The following is an 18,811-nucleotide window of genomic DNA, read 5'->3' on the forward strand; positions in this document are numbered from 1 at the left end:
ATACTAAAAGGACAGAGAGAAGAAGATCAGAAGGCTACCAAGACAAGAATAGAATAGGAATCAATAACAAAAACTTGTGACTGCTCACAGCCTTGGCACAGGTGGCTGTGATTGGTCACTGATTGAAAACAATCTACACGAACTAATGGAAGATGCACCCATGGCATTCCACAGCAGCAGATAGCCATTGTTTACATTTCTTTCCTGAGGCTCTCAGCTCCTCAGGACAGGAAAAGTCCCAGCAGAGGCTTTTTCCCTAAATTATCATGGCAACATCTCACCCTTTTAAATTATTAAATTAAATAGAAAAAGAAATGTTTGCAATTTCTTCTACTAGGGCTTTGTAGAAGAGAGAACAACACCTCTTGAGGTTCATCTGTTGCCAATCAAAATCTCAATCATTTGCTGATGTGGAATGGTCAGGGAAATTCTTCACCTGTAGAACATTCAGGGAAATTCTTCACTTATCAAACATCTAATTATATCATATCACTAAAACAATCTTAAAAAATAAGAAAATGCAAAAACTCATGCAAGGAAAGTTCATTGTTTCAAGTCCAAGCAGCTGAATTTCAGGACAGAGTCCATGGACTGAAGATGTTCTTTTTTGACATCTCTGGAAGTCCCCTTTGGTCCTGAAACAGGCTTGCAGAATTCTGAAACAAAGAACTGCTAAAGAAAACAAGAATTAGCAAACAATTCATTGACAGTCATGAAACAATTCAGAGAAAATTTCTGGAATGCCCTGGCCACAGCCCTTCATTGAACCGCTTGGGCTGAGGCTAATTTTTGGCTTTTCAATGCTTTTGAGCTGCTAGCTCTTTCCACTTTTCTTTATTATTATTATTTTTTTTTTTCATTAGAAGAAGAGTAGCAGCAGCAGAGTGTCTCTAGGACCCTTGGGTGGCTCTGGTCCTGGTGGGTGGACCAGAGAACTCAGACTTGGCTCACAGAATGGTGGCCTAGGTTCTTGTGGGGAAAGCAAAGTTTTTGAACTCAGCACTGGACGGGGCGATGGCCCCGGCCCAAGGAAATGAGTTAAACGGCTTAGAACTAGCTTGTGAGGCGGGCTCTGCACGCTCAGAACTTGGTAGGACTATGCTGCTAGTGTTTTGAGAGTAGAAATGACGAAATGTTTTTTTTTTAGAAGCACTGGTGCACACTGGCAGCTGGAGAAGAGAAGTTTTCTCAGGAATTGTTATTTTAGATTTGAGGGTTTCTTGTCTCCAGAGCAAGCGAGCAGTGCTTGCTTTGCTCTGTGTCTCTTGTTTTTGTAAGGTAAATGTTATTTTTTCTGCTTTTTGCTTTTTGGCACTACTTTTATCTCTACTGGGTTGGGAACTAGAGGTAGATGTTACAGGAGCCAACTCCCCCACGCCGCAGGGGCGCTCGGGGGAAGGCAGGCACTTTAACTTCTAGGGAGAAGCTCTCGACTATACGCGAAGTGATTTAAAAACTATATTGATTTTGAACACAGCCAGCCGAACGGCTCCTGCAGTCAGCTGGAGGGTTATGCTTTTTTTACGGAAGGACAGGCTTTTCGCAGGGTTTGATGTGAATGATGGAGTTTCGGAAACCTGCGGGACAACTGGGGTGGGTGGTGCAGGCAGCACGGGCGCTAGTGTCGACTTTTGAGGCGGTCTCGTGGGCTCAGCACTATTCTCAGCAAGCTCTTGCACTGCAATTGGATCGGCAGGGAGCGGCGGGACAGGCGGGGGCGGCGGGCTCGGTGCGGGGTCGGCCCGCGCAGGCGCCACCTGCACCGTTGCGAATTCCGTTGCCGGCTGGGATGCAGAGAAAGAAGGCACGGAGGCAGCTCCTGCAGCTCCCGGGAACAGCAGCACAGCCGGGGAATCACTGTTGTTGATCGCGCTGCCTGGCAACACGGGCGGATCGGCGGGAGGCGGTTCCGGGTGCCGCGGCGCAGGCGCAGTCATCAGAGCCGGCGGAGCTGGCCCGGGCGGCTGCGGGGCCGCGGGCGGAGCCGGCTGAGGCGGAGCCGCGGGGTCCGGCGCCTCCCGCGGGGCTGGCTGAGGCGGAGCCGGATCCGCTCCCTCCCGGCGTGGGGGAAGCGGAGAATTTCGCGGCGAAGCGGGCGGGGCCGGCCCGGAGAGCGGCGGGCTCGGTTTTTCATCCCCCCCAAGAGAAGGAGCGGGGGGGGAAGGTAGATCTCTTTGCTCCAAGGGAGCGGAGAAAAACTTTTGCTCAGCTGTGGGCAGTGCGGGGGGAATGCAAACTCGCGGTTCGTCTTCTTTGAGAGGCTTCTCTCATGCCGAAGCTGGCGGGGACAGAACGCGACTGCGCTCCCGAGCCATGATGTCCCCCGCAGCCCATCCCCATTTCAAGATAACGCCATAAATCAGTGTGTGCACTGCATGCATCATTGGGGATGAAACACGCTGGACTATTGTCCACCTAAAAAGAGCGTCCATGAACTCCCAAAAACCTAAATCAAGGGAGTCTACGACATTTGTAATAAATCTATGAAATTTTGCCCATCTGAAGAACTCATAACACCGTCTCTCCAACACACATTGAGGAATTCTGTCCCTGCGTCCCCATCTGCACCAGTGTTTAATAACTTTCTCCTCTGACGCAGTAAACGGAACCTGAGCTTCCGAAGGTACATTTTTCCAACTTTCCTCCCACCTTTTGCGAATGGCAGGATCTTCAGGAAGGGAAAAAATAACAGTACCTTTAGACAGTGTCCTTGTGGATCCAGCTGTGCAGCTCTGCTGCTCTGCGGTCTCTGGACACAATCTCCAGGAAAGTCCAACAGGTTCTCCTGTTTGCCTTGGCTGTGAACTCTGCCCATCTTCAGGGTCTCGTTTCTTCAGCTCCAGGCTAGATTCCATGGTCACTCTTGGGGTGACCATCAGTTTCACACGTCCAGGGGTCACCAGTTCTTGCTTAGACTGAGATCCCTGGTGCGAGGACACGAGGCTTGACTCCATTTTGATCAGAAGGCTGATTTATTATGTTATATATTATACTAAAATACTACATTACAACTATACTAAAAGAACAGAGAGAAGAAGATCAGAAGGCTACAAAGACAAGAATAGAATAGGAATCAATAACAAAAACCTGTGACTGCTCACAGCCTTGGCACAGGTGGCTGTGATTGGTCACTGATTGAAAACAATCTACATGAACTAATGGAAGATGCACCCGTGGCATTCCACAGCAGCAGATAGCCATTGTTTACATTTCTTTCCTGAGGCCCTCAGCTCTTCAGGACAGGAAAAATCCTAGCATAGGCTTTTTCCCTAAATTATCATGGCAACAAGACAGATATTGTGGATCTCTACAGAAGCCAGTGTTGTGCTTGGGGGCAGCCAGGCAGCACTTTGGGGCATTCCTTTTGCCTTTGAGGGCAGCTGGGAGTGGGTGGGCTTTGCCTGAGCTTCCCTGTGCAGTGAAGACAAGAGCAGGGATTGTTTTGCAAGCAGCAGAAGGCTGCAACCCAGCCAATGCCTCCGTGAAGGTGTGTGTGCTAGTCTGGCCAAACTGATGAGAACATTTGGCTTCCTAGATTCCTTTTAGACTCCTGACCTGTCACCAGCCATTGGAGACAAAATACTTCCCAGAACTTGATTGTCTGTGGGGCTGGTTTAATGCTGGTGTTGTTTTTATGACTGTTAGTACTTCTACTGTTCCTTCTACAGTTTGGGTTTGATAAGAATTCTACATATTGGTTAGCCTGACCTTCTGGATGAGAACATCAAATGATAGCACAAATAAGAGAGGAAGAGGTCTTTTCAATGTGCCCTAAAAGCTAAAATGTTACATTCTTAGAACAATCCCGAGGTATCAGATAGGAAGAGTTGTTTTCAAAGTGCCCCAAAAGAAGAAAACCACCACACTTTTTTTGACAATCCCTGTTTGATATTTTAGTTGTATGCCTAGGAAGATGCATCAAAGAGACACATCCATGTGGCATTTCCAGATAGAAGTGCCCTGCAGGCAATTCTCGGGAGGAAGCCTGCAGCCCCTCTGCTGCATGTTCCTGCAGTACCAGGCACTTTGTCACTGCTAATGCCCAGCTGATAAACACTCTTGGAATACTAAGCATTGGCCTCAATCCCTGCACAGATTCCTGCACTGGAGGAAAGCACACCAAGGCCTTGGTGACTCTGCAGTAGAGCTGAGTTGCTTCTTACAACTAGTAAGGGCTGCCAGTGCAGTGCTGTCAGGGACTGACGGGTCAGGCACAGAGCAGAGCCCAGTTTACTCAGTGTCTGCCATCAGCTGTTGGGACAAAAGGTGGATTGATTGACTCCTCCGTGGGTCTGAAGAGAAAGACAACCATGTTCTGTCTTGAGTGGGGTCAACAGCTTGTAACAGAGCTGGGTGTGCCTCTGGCTTCTTGACAGTGGCTGTCAGTGGCCGTTCGTAGGCTTTGCCAAGCTTTTTGTCATACCTGCCCTGCCACTGACAGCTGCTGTGCCTGCAGGGGCTGGAGCCTTCCTCAGCTGTGGGGTTGCAGCTGCTGCCCCGTTGCTGCAGCTTTGCCTGGGCTGGTGAGACGATCAGCATCTCCTTTGTGCAGGTGTCTGTGTCACGGCAGCGCCTGAGGACCGGCGCTGTCCTTGTGCCCCGTCTGGGCTGTGCCCTTTGGGAAGATGGGGCACGTGGGTGCTGTTCAAGGGGCCAAGTCCAGTGCCCGTGGCTGCTGCAGCCCAGGCTGAAGACCAGCACTTGTAGTTCTTCACTAAATGAGGAACGGGCAAAGTGGTCTTCAGAACTTAGCCTGCTCCTAAATGAAAAGTGTTCTAATTCTTAGAGTCATTGTTCTTGGATGTAGCATGAGCTGCTGTTCTCTGAAAATGTCAAGGCATTCTTTAGGCAAACTGCTGAGAGGAAGGGAACATCCCCTCCTCTCCTGGAATTCACTTTGCAATATTCTTTCTGCTCTGCAAAAAGCAGATGTTGATAAAAATTCATCCCAGATCCCAGGGTGCACTGAATCTTTGGAAGTATGTAATCTTGTGCTGAATCTCCCAAGAGAGTGTTTCTTCCCAAGAAAATGAAGGCTCCTGATTTTTCAGCCCTCCTTCCCATTTGTAGATGACAGCCGCTTGCCTTGGTGCCTGTTTGTCTTCTGATTTCTGTCTGCTCTGATGGTTTTTCCATGGGCTTAGTTTCCCCTCAAGGCAACCCTGGAAAGGAGTGTGGGAGAATCAGACTCTGTGCAGAGCTGCCTGTTTTGCTGGGGCTGCTGTTGTTGTTGTTCTTGTTGATGTTATCGTTAGCCAAAAGACCACAAATTGCTCAGAGCCCCAGAGAGTGGAGCTGGGTTTCAGATCTCCTGCAAGCTCAATCTCTCTGTTTTGAACTTTGCTTCTTGCATTTTGTTTCTTTCAGGGTGTGTGGTGAGTGTGGAAGATCCAGAAAAGAAGTACACTGGATGGGAACATCTTGGCAGTGGGTGAGTGCAGCCACACTTATTTCTACAGAACCACAGGCCAGGAATTTTGGTGGTGCAATAGCATGTGGGAAGTCAGGCAAGCTGCAAGCATCTTCAGAGCCTGGCTCCAGATTGTCCCTGTCTCACTACTGAGGCAGTACAAGGCATCATCAAAGATGACTGGATGCTGACAATGTCTTGGCTGCCTCAAGGAGCAGGACCTGGAAGCCCTCCTGTCCCTCCAAGATGGGGCACCAGTTTGCCTATTTTCCCAGGAGACATGGTTTTGTATGATTCAAAGTAATATGGCCACACTCATGAAGGAAGGAAAAGCTGAGAGAGCAGGTTTTGTGTGTTGTTTCCCACCAGACAGCTGTCAGATAACAGCTCTCAGTAGCATTTCTTAGTAGTATTTTTCTGGAAACAATATTCAGTGGTCAGGAAAATAAGAAAGGCTGTGTGGCATTGCCTGAGTTTGGCAGGTAGGATGAAAGGAGAGCAGTGAGAAGGCCCAGCAGCACTGTGTGTTTCATTGCCTGGAAAGGCACGTCACAGGCAGAGATACAAGAAGAAAAAGGCAAAGAAAACCCCCCACATGCATAAGTTAGTGTGTGTATTGGAGAATTCTAGCAGCCCTTTTTCTTCCTGTGGGAGCCAGCTTTTCTCTTGGACACTCTGCATGGCAGAGGGCTGCTGGGCTGCTGTGCCCTTGGCTGAAGAGTAGACAAAGCCCAGTGTTTTAGAGACACTGCAGGCAGCACAGAGCTCCTGCCTGGGCTGCCTTTTGCTCCTCAGCACTGAACAACTTCTCTGTTCTTGCCACTGTTCTGATTCTAGGGGCTTTGGAGCTGTTTATAAGGCCTTCGACACTGCCACAGGACAAGCGGTGAGTGCCCATGCAGATCTTGCAGCTCTTGAGTGCTTTCCCTGTGATGTGATCTGTGGCCAGAGCTTTGGGCCGCCTGTCTTTGCTGCAGAGGCTGTTCTGCAGAAGCAGTCTGTCTAGAGGCAGGCTGCAAAATGCATTTGGGACAGACTTTGTCCTTCCTACCTACCTGAATGAATGCAAGGATGGCCGTGGTGTCTTTCAGAGGACACGCTAGCTTGGACTTACTGGATAAATATGCATAGATTAGCTGATGGCAAGAGCCATCATTCCAGCCCAATTCCTCTTAAGCCCAGGATCAGACACAGATATTTTGTTTTCTATCACGTGATTCAGTTGGAAAATACAATGCAAGCCCTTCAGAAAGAGAGATCTTGTCTGGAGCACAGTTTTGCCTTTCAGTCCTAGGGAACCTAGTTCACATACACACACACCTACACACACAGAGACACAGAGAGACACGTGCACAGATGAATGAGAAGAAGTTGATGAAGAGCCTTAAATAATACAACCTTGTGTTGATCCTGTGTTCCACTAGAGAGATGCTCTCTGTTCTGAACAGGCATGGTGGTGTCTTGGAGAGTCTTGCTGCTCTTTGGGGCTAGAAGTTCCAAGTCCTGAATTCTCCTTTTTGACTCTCAGGAAATACATTCCATCTTCCTTAATAGTAAGGAATTAGAGAAGGTAGTTCCTTATCCAGCTGCAGAGCTGTGCTCAGAAACTGCACTTGGAGGGAGGTCTCGGAGGCGTCCAAAAGCCCCAAGCCCTGTGCTTAGAACTTGGGGCACATCCATAGTGTACCACAGAAAGAGGTATTCATTTTTAAACCCATTCAATAATTTCAAGTCTAAAGATTGTTCTTCAAAGTTGCAAAAGCCAAACTGAAGAAGTGAGGATGTGCTGGGATTGTAACTTTACCTTGAGTCACTTTGCAGTTCTTTTTTGACAGCATTTTCCCCATCATGTTTTATGTGTTTACTCTGGCACACAATTGAATTGGCAGCCATCTCTTCACAGGAGAAAAATTACTTTTGGCTTCCAAAGCGTGTGTAAATGATAATAGTAGTGCTAAATAAAGTCTGTTTGAGAAGCCTGCAGGTGCAGAGGGTGGTGTTAGCGCTTTGTGGTTGATGGTTTAGAGTCCCTTTTTTCCGAGGTGACAAGGCATCCAGGCCCATGAGTGCCAGACAAAGAGGCTCTGGTCATGTCTGTCCCTAAGAGCTTTTGAATGTCATTGTAGGTGGCTGTAAAGGAACTTTATCTCCAGCACCAGGGCTGTGAGGGAGTATTAAAAGAAATCCTGCTCATGAGAGAAAATAAGAACGCCAATATTGTCAGCTACTTAAAAAGGTAAGTAGTTCTGGTGATTTTTTGGGAACGTTCATTTCCATACTTGCAAGGCAAAGATTTAAAAGCTCTTTAGCCACTGGCAGAAAATGGATCTTTCAATGAACATCAATCCACTCCTGCACCAGGCATGGGAGGAGTTTGCATTCTGTCCCCATGAATGCTTCCTTACATAAACAGCTTGAAGATTGCTCTCAGAAACCTGGCTCTCTTACTAAGCCAGCAGCCTGTATGTTCACTTGCTGCATGTGGTTTTGCTGGTTTGGGGCATGATTTTTTCCTAAGTGTTGGAGGAGAAAACATGCCAGAGGTTATGCACCTTGTGCTGTTCCCACTATTTTCCATAGCCTTGCATGCCAAAAGACTAGGCTAGGAGACACATAATTTGCCAGGTCTGAAATTATTTTCCTGTTTGTGACTGTCCTTTCTGCAAGGTTTTCCAAAGGGTGTTGGCAGTGCTGCACAACCACTTGCCTTTAGTAAAAGCTGTGAAAACTGTGTCTCCTTGCTGCTGGAGGGAATGGTGCAATTTGTGTCTGAAGATGATGAAGCAGCTGCTGGGATGTGTCCACTTCCAGATTTATCTTTTTCCTCACTGAACCTCCTTTTCCCACTGCTTGCCACCTAAGCCGTCTCCTTTTCCATGGATGTGCCTTCCTCCTTTAGGTGGCACAGATGGCAGGCACTGGCTAGCCTAGGTGGAGTGTGTCTTCATTTGATTCCATCTTCATTTACCAGTGACCTGGAAACAAAACTCAGCTGTAGTCTTTTCTTCCCCACAGCAATTTAGCTGTGCACGTTCAGCTCCATGCTGTTGCTTTCCTCTTGCAGCTACCTTGTGGATGAGGCTGTCCTGCTGGTGTTGGAATATATGGATGGAGGCTCCTTAGCTGATGTGGTCACCGTGAGAAGGATGGCTGTAGGACACATAGCAACAGTGTGTCGGGAGGTAAGGGGTCCTGCTTGTGCTTGGGATGGCTTGGACAAGGCTAGTCCTTTGAAAGCACTGCAAAGGGAGTGATTCCATGTTCAGAGCTTTCTTTCTGTGTTGCTCTTCTGCTTCAGAGAAGAAAGAGCATCTGGACTGAACTGCCTGCCAGTGTCCCTGCCCTTCCTGTACTCTGTTCTTCACTCTTATCCACCATCATTGAACTCTCTGTCTCTTTTTCCTTTTTATTTTCTGTTCTGCACTTTGCCTCCCCAAGCCTTTGCCCAGAGCCTTTCTGCACTGCCTTCTTTGCCTGTAAGTGCAAAGGTGCTGCTGTGAGAGTTTTAAACCAGAGGCCAAGCCAAAGAGAGACTCATCTGTCACAGGTCTCCACTCCAAAGGATGGCATGGCACCCAGCATGGTGCTTGCTGCTGAAAACTGACAAAAGAGCTACTTCCAAGTCTGCTGTCGAGGCAGCCGTAGAACCCTTGTCCTCCAGTCTCCCGACCGACAGTGATCCCCTTGGTATCCAAGGCAGGGACGTTTTCCTCTTTTGGCAAACCATTGTTTGTCGTCCGGACGGGGAGAGCGCATCCGCTGCAGCAGCGCTCATTCTGACTGGCTTTGCAGGGGACAGTCTGGAGCAACGACTGACTGATGCTTCCCCCTCCAAAGCTAATATGCCTTCCCTTGGAAAGATCCTGCTCTCCTAGTGCTGCAGCAGCAAGCTCTTCCTCCTGCTAGCACTCACTGCTCCTTGGAGATCTGTGAATCTTCAGGAGCAGCCTCCTTTTGCATGTGATGAAATCAGATCAGGGTAACTTTTGGCCTCCTGTTTCTTTTTCCCCTGGCAGTGCCTGCAAGGCCTGGCTTTCCTTCATGCCGAGCAGGTGATCCACAGAGACATCAAAAGTGACAACATCCTTCTGGGCTGGGATGGCTCCGTCAGGCTGGGTGGGTATTCCTGCTGAGGCGCGGCGCTGCGGGAGGCGGTGTGGGGCTGCTTTGGAGAGGTGCCGGGTGCCAGCAGTGGCTGCTGAGAGTGCAGGGAGCGCTGTGCAAGCCCAGGCCGCAGCTGGAAGGTGCTGAGTGGTCTAGAGAGCAACCAGGTATCCAGAGTAACTTTGGTTTGTGGGTGTTCCTTCCAAAGGGAGGGAGTTACAGTGTAAACGTTCAGGGCAATGAGGAAAAGCCAAGGTTTTGTGGGAATCCTGGGCGGGTTGTTACCTGTACAATTGCCCATGTCCTTGGCTGCAGCCCTGAGGAAGGAGAGCCCAGCTGCTTTTCCAGCTCCATTAAGCACTGCGTTCTGGGACTGAGAGTGAGAAGCCCTTTTCCTTGGTTTCCTACTTGAAGCAGTGTTTGTTTTCCTCCTCAGCTGATTTTGGCCTCTGTGCTGTGCTCAGCCCTGGGCACAGGAAACGGAGGTCGATGGTCGGGACCACTTACTGGATGGCACCCGAGGTGGTGAGAAGAGAGCCTTACGGCCCCAAAGTGGACACCTGGTCCCTTGGCATTGCGGGAATAGAAATGGCCACAGGAGAGGCTCCTTATATGCAGGAGACCAGTGTCAAGGTAAGGTGGAAATGTGCTCAGATAGTCGTGTCCTTCTGCTCTCAGTCCATTAGAGAAAATCCCATTCCCACAGCTTGAAGTGCTTCCAGCAAGGGCCACTTCAAAAAAGGTCTCTGGGGCTCACATCAGCCGTCAAGGCAAGACCTGGTGCTGGAATAGCTGGGGCTGCACTGGGGCCTTTTTTCCTTTGGGAGAGAAGGCTCATCTCTAAGCATCTGCTGGGCAAGAAATTGCCACTGCAGAGTGGAGTTTTAAAGATGGGGTCTAGGTGAGCCCTGAAGGATATGGAAGAATCACATAGAGTCTCATGTTTCCTTTTGCCTCAGGCCAGCTACCTGATAGGCAAGCAAGGGGTTCCAAATCTGCAAAAGCCCAGGCTACCCCCTGGCTTGTGTGAATTTCTGGGCTGCTGCCTGCAGATGGATGTGGACAGGCGAGGCTCTGCCAAGGAACTTCTGCAGGTACAAGGCAAAGCGGCTGCGGGCCAAACAGCTGTTCCCTGCCAGGGTTTGCTCCTTGGCCAAACTCCAGGGAATCAGATGGGCCCCCCACAGAGTAATCTCCACTCTGGGTGCTTTTCCAATGAAAACCAAGTAGGATCTTGACTGCTTGAGGTTAGAAGGGCCCAGTGAAGGTCATCTAGCCCAGAACTCCAGCCACTGGCAAGGACATCTTCAAGTAGATCAGGTTGTTCAGAGGGCCATGCAAGCGGAGCTTGAATGTTGCTGGGTTGGGGCTCCTCCCAGCTCTCTGGGCAGCCTGTGCCAGTGTTCCAGCACTCTCCTCACAAACAGTTTCTTCCTCAGAGCCAATCTGAATTGAGTGTCTTTTAGCTTAAAGCCGTTCCCCCTTGTCCTCTTGCAATTGGCCCTGCTAAAAGAAATGTCCCCAACTTTCCTAGAAGTCCCTGAAAATATTGAAAAGTCTCCTTGGGGCTTGCTCTTCTCCAGGATAAACAGGCACAAGGCTCCCAGCCCTTCCTCAGAGGAGAGCTCCCACCTTCTGGTCATTTCTGTGTCCCTCTTTTGCTCTCAGGTGCTGTATTCAGGTTTGCCTGGTAGCAAAGGAACTGAAGTATTGCAATGCTGGGGATGGGGCTTGAGGAACACAATGAAAGCAGTCCCTGCCAAGAGGTTTTAGATTGGTCTGTGGGAATGGGGGAGCTGGGGTGGAGCTCACTGTGAGCATCCGAGAGCACCCAGCTTGTCCCGCCTGGCCCACCCTTGGAGGTTTCTGCCAGCCAAACAGGCACAGCTGTGCAGGATTTGTGCCAGCCCCATGTGCTGCCTTGCCCCATCAAGTAGATGAGAATGGCTGTGGCTTTGCTGCCAGGTTTGGTGGCAGACAAGGAGCTGGTGACCAGGCCACTTCCTTGGCTGTGCCTGCTGTGAAGGAAGATGCCAGCCAGCACAGGAGGGAGTGGGGCGTGCTGAGGCAGACACTGCTCTTCCTGCAAACCAGAGCTGAGCACATCTGCACCCTGATGCTTGTGTCCTTGCTCCTGGCTTGCTGCTGAAAACCTGCATGTCCAGCTTTCCTGAGATCAACACGTGGGATCAACATTTTTCAGAGCTCTTGGGAGTCTCTTGAGGAATGCCTTATACCCCACATCTCTCTTGGACACTCAAAGAGCCCATGTCTGTAGAAAAGAGGAGCTTGAATAAGTCTGTTGACTTTCCTGAAAGGAATAAATCCTTAGGACAGCAAGCAGCAATCCCACAGTGATAGCAGGACAAAAATCCCAGCAAGTGACGACACCATGAGGAATGGACTAGTGCAGTTCTGGGCCGTGTTTGCCTGTGACAGCAGCATGGTGGACATGAAGGCAGACGTGCTGCTGGTGCCCTCAGTCCCATGTCTGTGTATTTCTGGGTGCTGGAGGAATCCAGCTCAACCCTGTTAGGAACTCAGTTTGGAAAAATGGTTCCTTTTTCCTTTGTCTCTTTTAATTTGGTTTCTTTTGTTTCTTTTTCCCTTTGGGCAGCATCCATTTCTGCAATCAGCGGAGCCTCTCTTAAGCCTCTTCTGACAGCCTGATTGCTGCCATCCCTGCAGCAAGGGAATGCAAGAAGCAAAGGAGATGACAAGGTGTGAGAGTCTGTCCGAAACTTCCCTCATTTTTTGCCTCTCGATCGTCATGAAAGCCAAGACCACCGGGGAAAGGGAAAGATCCCGTTCTGAAAATCCAGGTCTGTCTGGTCCACCAAGCCAGATTATTGCCTACGGGTGTGTTTGCTCAACTCATGGAACACTGCACCCAAGAAGGGGCAGTGTGCTCTCCTTCGCCTGCATCACCTAGCAACGCTAGTGCTGTTATTTCTCCACCCTTCTGACTTGGCTGGACTTTCTCTCTGGAATGACCTTCCCGGAGGTCACCACAAAAGGACCCTCCATTCACCGTACATCAACCACCGTGACAGATGGACTGAGATGGGAGAAGGTTCTCCCCTCAAGGACTGAGACGTGCGACCCCTACATGGAAAAGCTCCCCTCTTTTCCCAAAAGGACTAAGACTGAAATCCCCACCGTAGGGTGAGGGAAGGTATGCGTGGGGACCGGAGCAAGTTTTGCAAGCGACCACTGGACCGAGAAGACAATGGTTCCTGCCTACGACATCTGCTGCTGACGACACCTGTTCCTGATGGACTACTGATGGACTCCTTGTACCCTTTATCAATAGAGTATTTTGAAATGGGTCCCCTTCCCCCATTTCAAAAGGACTATAAAGAAGGTTAGACCTGACTGATACCTTTGAGATCTCCCCTGACGTGAGGACGACAGGCCTCTTCGTCAACCGGACTTCCAGGGACTTTGTCATCTGCACATCTGGTAGCTATATACCTCCTTGCCCTCCCTCTCTTCTTTTGCTTTTCCTTACTCTTTTTCCTTTCTTCATTCCCCTTCTCTCTAACGCATCTTTGCTATGGCTATTTAATAAAAGTATATGTATTTTGATTTTACTGCAAATCCCCTTGTCGTGTCAGTTTTTGCACCCTGAGATCAGTGAAAAAGAACCTACACGAATCACGTCCTTAGGACGGATCGTGTCATAAATTGGATCTTGGGTCACGGATCTTGGGTTCTGGGGACGGAGGAGTCTGCAGGTTACGTGTAGTTTGTAACAGGGGAAGGACGTTTCACGGCAGCCGCACCTAAACTGTCAAGTTTCCCGCAAGGGGTTGAAGGGATTTAGAAAGCAAGGGCTGTGATTCGAATTTCCCGCATACTGCACAAACCAAGGCGGAAAACGCATTCTCCAAACTCTTTTTGAGGGTTCTGTCTCCAGAATATCACAAAAGATCTCTTGGTGCAAAAGGAAAAAAAAAAACCAACAAAAAAAACCCTGTTTCTGTTGTAAGAGTGTGTTTAACTGTCTGGGAAGGAAGAGACACCTTGAAGAAACTAAGCAGGGCCTCCCAGATTGACTCTGTCTCTTCAACTGTGTGTGAGTGTTTAACTGTCTGGGAAGGAAGAGACACCTTGAAGAAACTAAGCAGGGCCTCCCAGATTGACTCTGTCTCTTCAGCCACCCAGGGAAAAAGTTGAGTGAAGGGAAAACACAGTGTGTGATTGTGTAACTGAAAACACCTCCCTGTTGTGGTCCCTAGTCCCTTCACAAGATGAATGAAGATTTTGGTGCCAAGGCAAAAACTGAATTTTACACACTACTTGCTAAACACAATGCAAAACCTTCACCAGGCGGAGAGGCCTGGGCAAAGAGCAATTGGTTTAATTTAGAAAATGTTGTTGATAGAATATGTTCTTGCAGCATGAAACAAAATTTAAACTTGGTAAAGATAAAACCATCCTCTGCTCAGTTTTGGGAGCCTGCCTCACAGCAGCCATAGAAACTCGCTTTAAGCGAAGAAGTGAGGAAAATGCTATAATAGACTCCCTTCAAAACTTAGTTGGAGTTTTGCAAAAACAATTAGATGAAGAAAGAAATGAAAATAATTTATTACGGGCTGCCTTGAGAGAGGTACATGTTAAAAATTCACAGAACTTTGATTCCTCAAAAGAAAGAGAGGAGAAGGAAACGTCTCACCTTAATCAAAATTACCCCCAAAAAGAATTAGTTCTGATGAAAAATTTTGGGGAACACTGTTGTTGCAATAGCATGAAACCTCAAATTAAAACAGAATGCAACTATATTAATGATGAGGATTTTGACCCACATATAATCACTAAAGAAATCCCATACACTGCTACTGAATTAACAAAACTTGCAAAGCAGTATGGGCTTCTCTCCCACAAAACTGAAACAAAATCTCTCACTGGGAAAGTTCAAACACATTTGTCAGAACAAGAAGCCGGTGGGTACTGGAGACATGGAGTGTTCTTACCAACGGGAGACAGACGCATCCCATGGTCCCTAATTCAGCATATAGCTTATTGGACAGAGGGGCTTAACCCCTCGGAAAGGGGAAACCTTTTAACCATAGCTGGTACCCCTAACCAACTCCTGGAAAACATTCACAAAGCTGCCTGCTTGCAAATAATGCATGAAAGAAAACCAGCTACAAGCTATGAGTCACCAATGCAATCACCTGTAAAGTCTAAAATTATGACCTCTTTAATTCAAAGGTTTACAGAAACACTTAAACCTATAGCAATTTTCCCTCAAAAACCCATAGCAGCTATGTCCCCTATAGAAACACCAGATAAACTTCTTAGTAACCAGAATAACCCATTTGTTCCCTCTTATGACTTGCCGAGAAAAGGGATAAAATGGGATTGGAGTCTTTCTCAAGAGAAAGCACTGCAATCGCTGATTTTTGAAGCAACAGCTCACCAAGCACTGGACCCTATCCATCCTACAGATCCCTTTCAGGTAGAGTGGGGATTTGCCTCCTCAGGGTTATCAGTACACATTGGGCAGCGGGGTCCCGAGGGTTCAACAAGGCCCATTGGTTTTTATTCCCATGGTTTCAAAGATGCTGAGAGAAGATACTCTACCTGGGAAAGAGGTTTGTCTGTGGTTGGCTTAACTCTCACAGGAGTAGAAAAAAAACTTAGCAATACAAGAAACTGAGAGCTTGGGTAGCAGCCAAAACAAGCTTGCCTCTGTGATTAAAGCAACCCCTCCTTTCTTCCCCACTTCTGCTAACAGAGAGGGAGAAGGCAGTGCTCAGGTAGAGGAACTGTTAACCATTTGTAGTATTTTCCAGTGTAAGGGACAGAATTATTTTCTTGTCAGTATTAACATCAAGTCCTATGCCGCACTTGTATTTGTGTTGTTTCAGGCCAATGCTTTTAAAAGAGCTACAGGAAATAATACTGTTAAAGCAATACAGGGATGGTTTGGAATTTTCCTAACCCCACAAGAAATTCAATCTGATAATGTTTCTCACTTTACAGTCAAAAGTGCACAGGATTGGGCAAAAGGTGAAGGGGTTGAATGGACTTCTCACACCCCTTACGATAGATGGGGGGCAAATGGGTGTCCTAAAATCACTGCTTTTTGCCTGACAGCTCCAAGCATAATTCCTTCACTACACAGACCAGATGATTTCAAGAACCCAGCACATTACCCTGGACAACCTGTTTTTGGTGGACCACCCCCTATTGTAGGGGAAGTACCACTGGTGTTAAAAACCTCTCTGACAATCCCATTGTTCTAACTCTTTCTGCCTCTTCGTGGCAGATTCTGTTGTGCTTATTTTTTACAGAAGAACTCCATGGGACATGAAGACCTGAGAAACCATGATAACACTAGCATTATACAACAAATATATTGTTTTCCTTTCCCTTTATGGTAACACAAAGTGATAATATTACACTTAACATGTAAATTAAGTAAACTTGAACAAATTGGCCGCTATGAGTGAAAATCTGACCAAATTACAGCAACCACTGCAATCATCCTTAACACATCAGTGACTGCTATCAAACATACTACCAAATTGGGAAAAGGTAAATGTAAACGACCACAAATTGGTGATTGATGCACTCAATGCCACACAAAATAATGTTTCTTTGGCTCTCAGCTGTATTCAGGCTCAATTGTGGATGCAGTCAGTTGCTGCCTCAATTATAAAAGAAGGTGAAGAAGGCACTTTTCCCACTGAAATTTGAAAAATAATCTGGGACAGTGCTACTGACTTTGAAAGAGAATTCCAATCCTGGTGGAATTTGGTGAATTTCACTTATAACCCCATTTCAAACACGGCCACAGCTTTTGTGTTAACCATACGTAGTGCTTCAGTACATTTGGTTTTTCCTATTATAGCATTAGGGATAAATCATGACGGAGCTATCCTCTATCCTTCGGAGCATAAGGAATGGGCCCGCCAGATTAACAACAAATGGCAAACTGTCAATCTGGAATCTTGTATTGTCCGTGAACAACAAGGGTTCATCTGTGAAAGCAATGGAATCATAGCCCAGGACATCTGTGTGGACACAGAGCAGAATATCTGTCACTTTGAAATACATCCTAACGAGACTTCTGAAACAGTTCTCATATACATAGGCAATGGATGTGCGTGCTTTAGAACTGCCTGTGATCTTGTATTTGTAGAAAATGTAGTAGTGGATACTAAGAATCATTCAAATTTCTGTGCTTGTAATTTTACCAGAATTGTAGGATGTGATTTCTCTTATGTAGCTCCAGTTACCTCTCACCAACTTTTGCAATCTAATTACACCCTGATTCACAAATTGATACCTACTCCAATTGGGATGAACCTCACTTTGGTAAAGCAGTTGCTGCTCCACCAAGACTTGGCTGAGATTCTGGGAAAGATCAAGAAAGATGGGCAGAAGACCCTAGTAACTGTTCATCACAATGTAAAACAAATACACCGTGTCATGGGAAAGAGTAAAGAGAGATGCCGAGCACAAGTGGTGGGATACTCTTTTTGGGTGGTCACCAACTGCCACAAGTGTCCTGAACACCATGTGTCATCCTATTGTTGTCCTTTTGATCCTGGTTTCGATTGGTTTTGTTTTGTCAGCAATCTTGTTTGTCATGAATTGGAGAATGATGAAACGGTTAACAAGACTGACGTCCATAATTAATGCACACAATTTGGCCGATGTCCTTTTTACTATGGATGTCCCCAAGACAATTGACACAAGACGATTATGAATCAGTAGATGTGTTTTGAAATAACTTTTTATCTTCCATTTTGTGACTTTGTTAAATTTATATTCATTTTATTATTACTTTTACTTTTGACCATTTATGATTTTATTTTGATTATTTGATTACCATTTGTGATTTTTCAATTATTTAAGATAATAATTTGTGATTTTGTTCCAATTATTATTTTGATCATTTTCAATTATTATTTAATTATTTGCTAAAAAATTGTTTTGATTTTGTTTTGCTAATTGCTTCTCTTTTTTGCTCTTCTTTTATTTCTTCTTATCTTTTTTTTTCCTCTTTTCCTCTCCCTCTGTCATACTGTCCCTATTTTCTGAGGTATGCTACCAGCGTGAAGGAGACTTGAAGACCTGCTGATGAAGATCCTTTCAAGACAATCGTGAGTCACGGGGTCGTGTGAGAGTCTGTCCGAAACTTCCCTCATTTTTTGCCTCTCGATCGTCATGAAAGCCAAGACCACCGGGGAGAGGGAAAGATCCTGTTCTGAAAATCCAGGTCTCTCTGGTCCACCAAGCCAGATTATTGCCTACGGGTGTGTTTGCTCAACTCATGGAACACTGCACCCAAGAAGGGGCAGTGTACTCTCCTTCGCCTGCATCACCTAGCAATGCTAGGGCTGGAATTTCTCCACCCTTCTGACTTGGCCGGACTTTCTCTCTGGAATGACCTTCCTGGAGGTCACCACAAAAGGACCCTCCATTCACCGTACATCAACCACCGTGACAGATGGACTGAGATGGGAGAAGGTTCTCCCCTCAAGGACTGAGACGTGCGACCCCTACATGGAAAAGCTCCCCTCTTTTCCCAAAAGGACTAAGACTGAAATCCCCACCGTAGGGTGAGGGAAGGTATGCGTGGGGACCGGAGCAAGTTTTGCAAGCGACCACTGGACCGAGAAGACAATGGTTCCTGCCTAAGACATCTGCTGCTGACGACACCTGTTCCTGATGGACTACTGATGGACTCCTTGTACCCTTTATCCATAGACTATTTTGAAATGGGTCCCCTTCCCCCATTTCAAAAGGACTATAAAGAAGGTTAGACCTGACTGATACCTTTGAGATCTCCCCTGACGTGAGGAAGACAGGCCTCTTCGTCGACCGGACTTCCAGGGACTTTGTCATCCGCACGTCTGGTGGCTATATACCTCCTTGCCCTCCCTCTCTTCTTTTTCTTTTCCTTATTCTTTTCCCTTTCTTCTTTCCCCTTCTCTCTAACACATCTTTGCTATGGCTATTTAATAAAAGTATATGTATTTTGATTTTACTGCAAATCCCCTTGTCGTGTCGTCGTGTCAGTTTTTGCACCCTGAGATCAGTGAAAAAGAACCTCCACGAATCACGTCCTTAGGACGGATCATGTCAGCATGTCCTCCTTTTCAGCTGGTTTTTCCATTGTTTTCTGCTATCTTGTCCTCATCTTTCCACAATTCCTGTGTCTATTCAAGTCCAGCCTGGGACTGTGCACACATTTGCTTTAGTTCTGTAGTGATTTATGCCCAGCCATCCTGCCAAGCACACCCATTTCAATGTTGCAACAACCTAACTCTGGGCTGC

General features: G+C 47.2%; 2 protein-coding genes and 1 long non-coding RNA gene across 3 annotated transcripts in view; 2 read left to right on the forward strand and 1 right to left on the reverse strand.

Moving 5' to 3' along the window:
* LOC135304013 (zinc finger and SCAN domain-containing protein 2-like) overlaps positions 1-18,811 on the reverse strand; it is a 291,747-nt gene that overhangs the window by 186,085 nt on the left and 86,851 nt on the right. The window lies entirely within an intron of this gene.
* LOC135301977 (serine/threonine-protein kinase PAK 1-like) lies at positions 2,391-9,543 on the forward strand. Its single transcript, XM_064422557.1, has 5 exons — positions 2,391-2,623; positions 5,368-5,431; positions 7,537-7,646; positions 8,475-8,592; positions 9,427-9,543. The coding sequence occupies exons 2-5, from the start codon at positions 5,411-5,413 to the stop codon at positions 9,541-9,543; spliced, it is 366 nt and encodes a 121-aa protein (XP_064278627.1). The 5' UTR covers positions 2,391-2,623; positions 5,368-5,410.
* Positions 9,668-18,503, forward strand: LOC135304010 (uncharacterized). Its single transcript, XR_010365445.1, has 3 exons — positions 9,668-10,147; positions 10,474-10,608; positions 12,132-18,503. It is a non-coding gene; the product is annotated as an uncharacterized LOC135304010 (long non-coding RNA).

Source organism: Passer domesticus, chromosome 6, assembly GCF_036417665.1.
Source record: "Passer domesticus isolate bPasDom1 chromosome 6, bPasDom1.hap1, whole genome shotgun sequence".
Taxonomy (NCBI): domain Eukaryota; kingdom Metazoa; phylum Chordata; class Aves; order Passeriformes; family Passeridae; genus Passer; species Passer domesticus.